Here is a 9836-nt window from a genome sequence, read left to right as displayed (position 1 = left end):
ACTCAGGTCTGTGGAAGGCAAGCCCACGTCTCACCCGCTCAGAGACGGGATCCTTCACTTTGGAGGGGAGCCCGGGCATTTCGTTAGCGGCCTGTTTGAAGCCTGCCCTGTGCGGCACAGACAGGAAGAGAAGGAAGAGAGGAACAGAAGCTGACTCGAACGGTCCAGTGTGCAGCTTCTGATGTCCTTTGTGTGGCTCCTCATTACGCGGGACAGCCTGTTGGGCAAGCACCCTGCCTCGTGCTCCCACTGTAACGGAACCCAGGGACCAATTCACCAGTGAGCACCACCAGGCTGAGCATTTCCAAAGGAAAGTGGAAACTCTCACATTATTGCTCCTGTTTTTACATCCCTTTCCCTAAATAAAAGACAAATGGAGTGTCAACAGTTTCTTAAGAGCTATCCTTTATTCTCTGAAAGTCCTAAAACTGACCCTTTTATCAAAAGGTGAGCGATGCCCTAGTCCACAAATAACACCCTGATTTTTCCTCAGCAAATCCGAGAGCCCCGAGGGGCGGTCAGAACCGGCCCTCCACGGCCAGCAGCTGCACGGCGGCCTCCTGCACAGCCTGGTGGACGCGCCGCACCTCCTTCTGGGACAGGGTCCGCTCCATGTGGCGGTAGGTGATGCGGTAGCAGTGGCTGGTCTTGCGTGTCCTAGAGGAGAGAAGAGAAAGGCAGGTGAGTGAGGGGCACGCGTGCCTGCCGCCTGCAGAAGAAGGTACCACGGCTTTGGGGCTCCCGACCCCTTCGGAGAACTGAGGAGCAGCTCAGGAACTAGCGAGTGGGGCTGGGAGAGCCCTCCGGCTGGCAGCCTGCTTCTCCACAGGCATGGGGGAGGCGGGGCGGTCGGGGATCCACGGCTCCCATTGGGCGAGATGCATCCCAGTGCCCTGGGAAGGAAGCTTCTTACCAATTTGATTTCCTGGGACACACCCTAGAGACTGTGATTCAGTGGGTGGGAGGTGGCCCTGGGCTTTCAGGCTTTTCCTGGGTTCCCCAGGGGATTCTGACAAGCAGACAAGGCCAGGGACCAGTGCTATTGCCCCTCCGGTCACCTTCCTCGTGTCCTAGGGAATGACCACGTTTGGAAGGGATACTGCAGTCACCTTGAGGCCCAAGACTGGCCCCAGGGGCTCTGGCTGCCCGAAAGCCAGCATGTGACAACAGCTCCGTCAGAGCCCTGTGGGTGGTGGGAAGCACACAGACGACTGTGCCACAGGGACCGACGCCGTCTCTGAGCCATGCAGACAACCACTTTACTCCTTTGCTTTACTGGGGGTGGTGAGCTCATTTTCATGGAACAGCTGGGTGGTCCCGTTGTTAAACACCAGCGGGCCAGGCCTCACCGGAAAGAACTCAGGGAGCCAGCAGAGCTGACCCGTCCCGGAGCATCACTGGCTGTGCCGCTGGGGGTCTGACCCTGCCCTCTCTGGGCCACACGCACTCCTGTCTTCCAGCCCCGGCTGCTGCAGAGCCCGCCCCCCACGCCCACCCTCACTGCAGGCGGAGAAGCTGAAGCAAACCCGGGAGCCGGGCAGGTCCCCGGTGGCATCTGCCAGTCTTTAGCCCGGCGGCATTCCCTCCGGCAGCTGAGGGTGCTAGGCCTTCGACAATGCCAGACCCCGGCAGTTCCCTCCAGGCTACTTGGCGCCCCACTGGGAGCCCCGCAGGTCCCTGTCCTTGCCACCTGGGTCCAGAGCCTTTGCCTCCAGAGGACGCCTGACCTTCCCAGATCTGCTCTCAGCAGGGCTCACGCTCCTGCCCCTTTTTTGGTGCCAGGCCCCTTGGCTGAGAGGAATACAGCCGATCAGTGAAGTCTGCCTACAGTGTGCCCCTCAGCCTCCTCAGTGTTTACCAGGACGAGGCCCAGGTGGTCAGGGGCCTAGTGACCGTGAGGTTGTGTGGAGTCCATCCCGCGGGGGGCACTGCCCAGCCGAGGGGGCACACTGCAGGGGCTGCTCCACCAGCCGGGCCAGAGCGCTTCCTCCTGCTGGCCTGTGCCCGGGGGCCTCTTCCCTCCGCACAGGCCACAGCCCAGGTTCCAGCACAGCTCCTCCCTCTCTGGGCTGTCCCGAGTCTCCGTGTCTTTTCCAGCGACAGAGGCAACAGCACCTGCCATCGCCTTCCCAAATGGCTGCAGAGGCTGTTTGGAAGCCCATGGGGCACGTTATAAAGTGCCGCAGGAGTGCGAGGCCTCACTGTGACAGTCGCTGTCGGTTTTCACGGTTCACCCTTGGCTGAAAGTTGGTGATGTGGCCACCACACGCTGAGCTTCCCAGCCAGGCGATGGGAAAGAACTATGGTCTTGTTTCCATGTGTTTCAGGAAGGCTCCGGAAAGGATTCTTGTGATTTAAACAGCTTTCACAAAACATTTTGATGAGTTAGGTGTAATGAATGACAAACACAGATTCATTTTCTAAGTTGAAACAATAGTATTTGGCAGAATGTTTGGTGATAGTTCAGTACATTCCATTGAAAGCCAGTTTGCCTTTTCTTAGCATCACGTGGAAGGGAGAAAGGGGCTCTCGTTTCTTGTTTCCCAGAAGTCTGTGCCTGGAGCTTTCGTGGGGGGGCGGCCTCCTGGCCTCCTGCCTGCTGGGGGACTGAAAGGGGTGGGGCTGGCAGTGGGCCACGAACGCAGGACCCGGAACCCCCATTCTTGTGCGGCGCGTGGTCTGCCCACGAAGACACGGGACCACGGAGCTGAGGGACCACGGAGCACCCTGAAGAAGATGAATCCCTCAAAGGGAGCGGTGGCCCCAATGCTCAACCCGCCTGTCTGGACTGGGGTTCCCTGCCTCCTTTATGTCGCTGGTGCAGCTCTTCCAGCCCAGACTCCTGTCTCTGACCTGCTGTGACCCGCACTGCCCCCCAGAGGCGGGAGCAGCAGGGAGCGTTTATGCGGCTGGTTACATGGCAGGTGCTGTTCTAAGCCCTTCGCACAGGCTAACTCGTCGAAGCTTCACAACCCCTGGGGTCGACACTCCTATTAAACAGAATACAAGTGACCTGCCCAAGGGGCAGGACTGGATTCAGGTGTGGCAGTCTGGTGGAAACATACAATGGTACAGCTGCTGGGGGACACAGTTTGGGGGCTCCTCACAAACACACAGTTACCATGTGACCCCGAAGCTCCATTCCTGGGAACACACCCGAGGCATGAAAGCAGGTTTTCAAGTGAGCACGTGTGCACGAACCCTCACAGCAGCAGCACTCACGCAGCCTGAGGTGGAGCGCCCACCAGCGGCCAGCGGTGGACCTGCACGGGACCCTCTTCACCATGAAAAGGGACGAAGTACAGATACGCTACCCTGTGGATGAACTTCAAAACCACGCCCAGTGAAAGACACTAGACATGACACATCAAATATCGTGAGATTCCATTGATGGGAAATGTCTAGAATAGGAAATCCATAGAAACAGAAAGGAAATTGGTGGCGTCAGGGTTTGGGGGAAGGGAGAATGGGGAGAGGCTGTTCAATGGGTAAGGGGTTTTCTTTTAGGTATGAAGAAAATGTTTCTATTTATAAATATGTTACAGGATAGCGAGAAGCTAGAAGAATTCCAGGGCAGGAGAAATAGGGAAAGTGGGACCAAAAAATTAAACAAGGTGAAAGTTTGGCAGCCAGCAGCCAGCTTGTAAATAGCAAGTCCTCCTCCTCCGCAGCCGAGGAGGCTTGAGAGCAAATGGTAATGCTCTGAATGCAGAGGAGGGGGAAGGGAAGGGAGGCCAGGAACCCTAATGGAACTGGAGAACGAGTAGTTTAAATCACCCAGAAACTAAAAGACGCAGAGAGGAGGAAGGGGAGGAAGAGAGCAGTCTCGCCTCATCCCACTGCCTGGACAGAAAAGCCAGCAGCCTCGGAGCTGGGCAAGAGAAAATGCCAGGTGCTTCTCACAGATTCTGGGACAGCCACAGCAAAGTAAAAGGGGGCCTTGAATATTAATCTGTACCAAGATATCTGGCAGAGGAGTTTCTTAAATTTTTTTATTGATTTTAGACAGAGAGGAAGGGAGAGGGGGAGAGAGAGAGAAACATCGATGACAGAGAACATCGATGTCCCTTTCACATCGATGTTTCTCTCTCTGTCTCTCTTCCTCTTTCTCCTTCCCACTCTATCTGAACAAATAGGAAAAATGTCCTCAGGTGAGGATAAAAAAATAAATAAAAGAAGACAAAAACCGAGCAGGGGACAGCCCTCACCCTCCCACGCAGGGGGCTGCTCGGTAACACCTCTCTGGTGCCTGTGAGAGGGCCTGTCACAGACAGAGGGGTGATTGCACAATATCGTGAAGGTACTAAATGCCACTGAATTGCACACTTTATTTATTTATTTATCCTCACCCGAGGGCATTTTTGCATTAATCTTCAGATAGGGCAGGAGGGAGAGAGGGAGGAAGAGAGAGAAAGACATCGATGTGAGAAAGACGTCGAGTGGCTGCCACCCACACAACCCCGACCAGGGCCGGGGACAAACTGCAACGGAGGTACGTGCCCTCAGCGGGAACCGAACCCAGGCCTCTCTGGTTCGCGGGCCGACGGTCTAACCACTGAGCCAAACTGGCCAGGGCTGAATTGTACACTTTAAAAGTGGTTAATTTCATGTTATATGAATTTCACCTCAATTGAAAAAACACACAAAAACTAGGCAATGTGTCTCCGAGCCCATCAGCCGTGGCAATGGGCTGCGCCGCCCGTCGCCCTCTCTTCCCTTTCTCTGCTCCCACCTCTTCCTTCCAGCCCAGCCTCCTCTGGCCAGGTTTGCGGACCGTGGTTCTGCTCAGGACAGAGATGACCGAGCCCCGTTCCTTTCTGCTGTGTGGCCAGTGGAGAAGGCACACGCTGGGCCAGGCACAGCTGTGAGGTGGAGTGGGGAGCGTGGGGACGGGGTGCTTCAACCGTCTTTCCTGCTTGCAGGGCCATTGGAAGGCGGCTGGGAGGCCCAGCAGCTGGTGGGGGACCCAGAGGGCTGGGGGGGGGCTGTGGCCACAGCTGCTGTCCTCCCGCAGCGGGCCAGGCAGACTCACCCCAAAGCCCTCAGTGGCCACCACCTTCGGGACAAGAAACTTTCCCTGAAGGAGATAATAGTCTGCATGACAATCTGGGGTTTCTAAAGGCAAATAAAAGAGCTTTTTAAAATATTCTTCACAGCTTCTCCTCACAGGCAGAGTAAATGAGAACGCCCGTACTGAGTGTGAGAGGTCACATTTCATTATAATGAGTTTGAAGGGAGAGTCTAAACCTTTTTTTTTTGGTGTTGGAATTTCATTACTTTGGGATATTGGCTAAAATGAGTTGGTCACTGGCAGGCGCTGGACTGTTGAAGGGAGACGAGAGCCTTAGCTGTGTGCGCTGCAGCGATCGCTGCTCCGCTCCAGACCCGGCACTGAACAAACAGCCAGGCGCGGGGCTGGACCCAGAGCCAGCGTCCTGCGGGGCTGGTGCGGCGCCCAGAGGGGCTGGCTGGGGCCTTCCCCGGGAGCAGCTGGCAGCACAGCACAGCCCGCGGGAGGGGCTGCCCGCTCCAGCCCCTGGGTGGGCTCCTTCAGCAAGGGACTTTCCTCCGTGCGTCCCCATGAGCACCCACACAAGGATGCGGCTCACCCCGACTGTCAGGGGCTTACCTCCAGCAGGGAGGGACAGGGCAGGACAGCCCAGGTTGCCAGTGAGCAGCTGGTAGGTGACGCCATGGGGTACTGCCCTGCCCACCCCACCTCTGCTCCCCACCCGGCCTCCCGTCGGCCCTCATTGTGAGGGATACAGCCTGGCTCATGAAACTGGAAACATGACTCCGACTTCTTTTGAAATTTACTTCCGCTTGGATCCTGTCCCCTGCTCCAGTGTGATGACCAGTGTCCACCAACCCGATCGTCTTGGGCGTGTCCAGCGGCTCCCGCAGTGAGGAGGGCCAAGCCGAGGGGCAGCTGTGCGGGTGGCTGTTGGGGGGCCACAGCAGCAGCCAGGGGTCCTGTGTGGTGACCCCCCCAAGCCCTCACCCAGACCTGAAGAAAGGTGCTTGACACTGCGCATGCCTTAGTCTGGGGTGGTAAGGCACTGTCAACGTCTCAGCGGTCTGACAGGGAGGTATCCTGTCCCGGGTTTTCTTTTTCTCCTGGGCAACCAAGTGATACAATTAACAAGTTCCAAAGTATTGCTGCTCTCCAGTTCAGTGTGCCAAGGAGCGACTTTCTGAAAGGACTCCAGAATGTGGGAAGCGTCACGGGAGAAAAGCACGATGGGTCAGGGTGCGAGCCAGGGCTGGAACTACTATGTACAGCCACTTGGTTCACTGGCAACCACACAGGCTCCGACACCCAGCTTCTGCCGCATCACCACGGCCTGCTTTTCTGTCCGTGATGAGAGCAGCCACTGGTGGTCTTGGGTGGCGCACGGACATCTTCCAGAACAGGCTTCCGACAAGCAGCGGTCCCTGCAGCCACCTGCTCATGCAGGGACCCTGGGCAGGAGAGGAAGCGTGGTCACCCCCTCCTGTGCAGAAGCGCAGTCTGCAGCCGCACAGGCCCACACCTGGTGCGCCGTCAGGGCAGCGGTCAGTCAGCGAGAGGGGCAGCCGACAGGAGAAGCAGGAGGTTGGGAACCTCTGTCCATGGCCAGCCCGGGAATGCAGAGTGGAATGAGGCCTGGTGGAGGGGGAGGAACCCAGACTTCGCAGCCAGACAGACTTGCATTTCAACCTCTGCCCCAACCCCTGCTCTGTGTGATCTGGGCCGTTTGCTCAGCCCCTGCAAAGGGAGGATAAGAACACCTGCTTCCTAGGGCTGGTGCCGATTCGGTGAGGGGTGAGTGCAGAATGTGGATCTAGTGCCTGGCTGCCTGGGATGGGTGCTCAGTACCCCCTGGTCGGTCCCGCCGTGCTCCTGTACCCCCTGGTCGGTCCCGCCGTCCTGTCCCCATCGGCTTATTGGGAGAGGAATGCCTCCTCAGAGGAGAGGGGAACTTGGGAGTTCCCATGAACTTCTTTATTTTTTGCTAATCCTCACCTGAGGATATTCTTTCCTTTGATTTTTTAGAGAGAGTGGAAGGGAGGGGGTGGAGAGAGACAGCATCGACGTGAGAGACACATCAGTTGCCTGCTTCCAGGATGCGCTCAACCTGAGCTGGGATGGAGCCTGCAGCCCAGGTAGGTGCCCTTGATGGGGACACAAACTCACGGCCCTTTGGTGCATCGACTGACACTGTGACCACTGCTCCCCAGCCAGGGCTCCTGTGAGTTCCTCTGACCTCCTGTGACAGGCGGCATCTGACCTGGGGCGGGGCCGCTCAGCTGTGGCTGGGGCAGTCAGTGGGGCAGAGTCAGGGCAGCTGAGCTCGGGTCACACAAGTGGTCTGAAAACTAAGCAGTCACCTTCCTCTTCACCTTCCCTGTATAGAAAAAACTAAGAAGGGGAGACCAGTTCTGATAAACCAGGGTCCAAGGACTCCCGCTTTCCCAGTGAGCTGCTTGAGGGTTCCTGGAACCGAGGCGTCACCAGAGGACACAGGCCTGGCGGGCAGGAGACCGCCCAGCCGAAGCCCAGCGGTGTGGTGTCCGTGATCTCGGGCAGGTCATTTAACCTCGCCAGTGACCGGGCTGGACTAACTGGGTCCAAGGCTCCTCCCGGCTCTAACATCCCAGCGTGGCTGAGAGAACAGAGATCTCCAGTCACTGCCCCTGGGCACAGTGGGCCTGGGGCCAGCCCTCAGGGCAGCGAGGCCCAGAGGGGCTGCAGACAGGCTGAAGCACAGGCACACTGCGCACAGCACAGAGGGAAGCGAGTGGTCACAGCCCTGGGACTTCCAGTCTCCCTCCCCCTGCCGAGGTTCGGTTTCTCCCCAGAGGGATCTCTGTTCCTTGGAGTCAGTCACCGAAACCAAACCAGATGGCTCCCTGACAGGCCGTCCAGGCCCCGGTGGAGGGAGAGTGGGCGCTGGGGAGAGGAACTTGCTGGGTGCAGCTGAGCAGTCTTGTTTCAAACCCGCTCCCCCAGCCGCACCCTGTACCCCGCACCCTGTACCGGCACAGCCCAGTTCCCCTGTCACAACACTGGCACTACAGAGCTCCATAGACGCATTTTGCAGGCAGAAAATGCTTTTCCACATCAAACACTTGCCAAGTCCGCAGGGAAGTGTCAAAGCACCCTCCCCCCAACCCGGCTTCCATCCCATCACTCCCAGTAGCTTGTCCCAGTACTGCTGAGTTAGTGTCCCAGGCCCAGCACCTCAGGAGGGCAGGGTCCATGCTCTCGCCTGCCTGCGCTGCTGGTCTCCTGGGGCACCTGCAGACCCTCGGGGAGGCCGCAGCCACCACCCGCCCCAGCTCAGGACCCGGCCAGCTCTTCTCTCAGCCCTGTTCTCATGCTAAGACCCAGAGAGCTCGCTCGCGGGATTTCTGAAGAGACTGAATGAAAAAAATACACGCAGAGTGTTTAGCAGAGTTCAGGCTTATTCTCCTTTACGTAGCTAAAGGGCTACGTAGAGTACAGGGCCTCTACTGCGGGACACACAGAAAGGCCTGAATGACCGGAGACAAAATCTGAACTTCACCTTCTAGTCTGTGAAAACGATCGCTGATCTCAAACTAACACGGAGACAACTTGAAGACATGATTAAATAAAAGAGGGCAGAGACCAAGGTCAGACATCACATAATTCCCCTCACATGAGGTTCCCAGAGCAAATGTATGCAGAAAGCAGAATGGAGGTCGCTGGGGGAGGGGGGGGGGTGGCGTTTAATGGGCACAGAGTGGGGACAGGCGAACGTCCCGGAGATGATGTGGTGAAGCTCACAGCACTGCGAAGTGCTAAAGCCCTGAGCTGCACACTCCAAAATGGGCAAGACGGTGAACTGTGTTATGTATTTTTATTTGAGGATAGTTTTGACCCAAATAACCTAGTTGGACTACTACGTACTAGAAATGCAAGTTGGGACTCACATTTATATTAAAAACAAACCAACAGGAAGAACGACCAACCCCCAGGCCACTAGCGAGCAGGGGCAGGACCCCTGCCAGGGGGCAGGTAACTGGGCTCTGCCCTCCAGCGCGCTCTGCTCGGGACTCCACTCACCGGGCCGCTGGGCTCCCTTCAGGTCGTGCAAGTGATTTCCAAGACCCCTGGCTCACAGCGCCGCTGCAGGGATCGGCCGAGTTTGACACAGTCTTTCCAATGTCCCACTACCTTCCCAGCCGTCTTCTCACATGTGTAACAAACCTGAAGTAACGTCTCCTTTGGCACAGATTTTCAAGTGCGCTTTCTAGTTGTGTAGAAAATTTGGAAGAGATTTTAATTTTCTCCCTGGCTTAGTGAATGAACCAAGCCAAAGTCCATAGAGCTCACTTGCACTGTGCTGTCCCCAGCTCGCTGACACTGGGTGGGCAGTCAGGCTGCACCAGGAGATCTGTGGTAGGGGACATGCTACATTCTCAACTTACTCAGCAGATCAGCAATTACGTATTCTGTGCTGAGGCAGACTGTGGGGGATGCAAAATAGGGATATGATTTGCTTGATCAATACATAAATATTCATGACATGGTGTTCTGTACATAGCACTGTGGGGGGAAGAAGTATCCCAAAATAATACAAAGAAGGATTAGTCTAGACAACCCCTATTTGGAGGTTGAGACAGTCATACATGAAAAGACAGTTAGAGGACAAAGCTATTAACACTAAATAGTAAACAGATTGCAAAGATTGTAAATAACTTATCAGTCAGAAAAAACTGGTAAGGGTGATGAGATTAGATCTGGATCTTAAAGCCTGAGCAGGTTTCCCGGGGAAGGGCCTGGGGTGCGTTCACGCAGGAAAAATGACCTAAGTGGCACTGGCCAGAGG

At 56.5% G+C, this 9836-nt stretch overlaps 1 protein-coding gene across 5 annotated transcripts in view; it reads right to left on the bottom strand.

Annotated features, from left to right (window-relative positions):
- Nucleotides 1-386: 386 nt before the first annotated feature.
- Nucleotides 387-9836, bottom strand: part of FARS2 (phenylalanyl-tRNA synthetase 2, mitochondrial) — a 540850-nt gene continuing 531400 nt past the window's right edge. For 3 of the 5 annotated variants that reach the window (XM_036257564.1, XM_036257558.1, XM_036257565.1), the window contains one exon: nucleotides 387-657. In XM_036257564.1, the coding sequence (XP_036113457.1) occupies nucleotides 519-657 (139 nt within the window). In that variant the 3' untranslated portion in view covers nucleotides 387-518. The remainder of the gene's footprint in view (nucleotides 658-9836) is intronic. The other 2 variants (XM_036257555.1, XM_036257563.1) reach the window with 1 other exon arrangement.

Source organism: Molossus molossus, unplaced genomic scaffold, assembly GCF_014108415.1.
Source record: "Molossus molossus isolate mMolMol1 unplaced genomic scaffold, mMolMol1.p scaffold_m16_p_12, whole genome shotgun sequence".
Lineage (NCBI taxonomy): Eukaryota > Metazoa > Chordata > Mammalia > Chiroptera > Molossidae > Molossus > Molossus molossus.
Note: the sequence above shows the minus strand (reverse complement) of the source record. Positions and strands in the feature narration are given on the sequence as shown.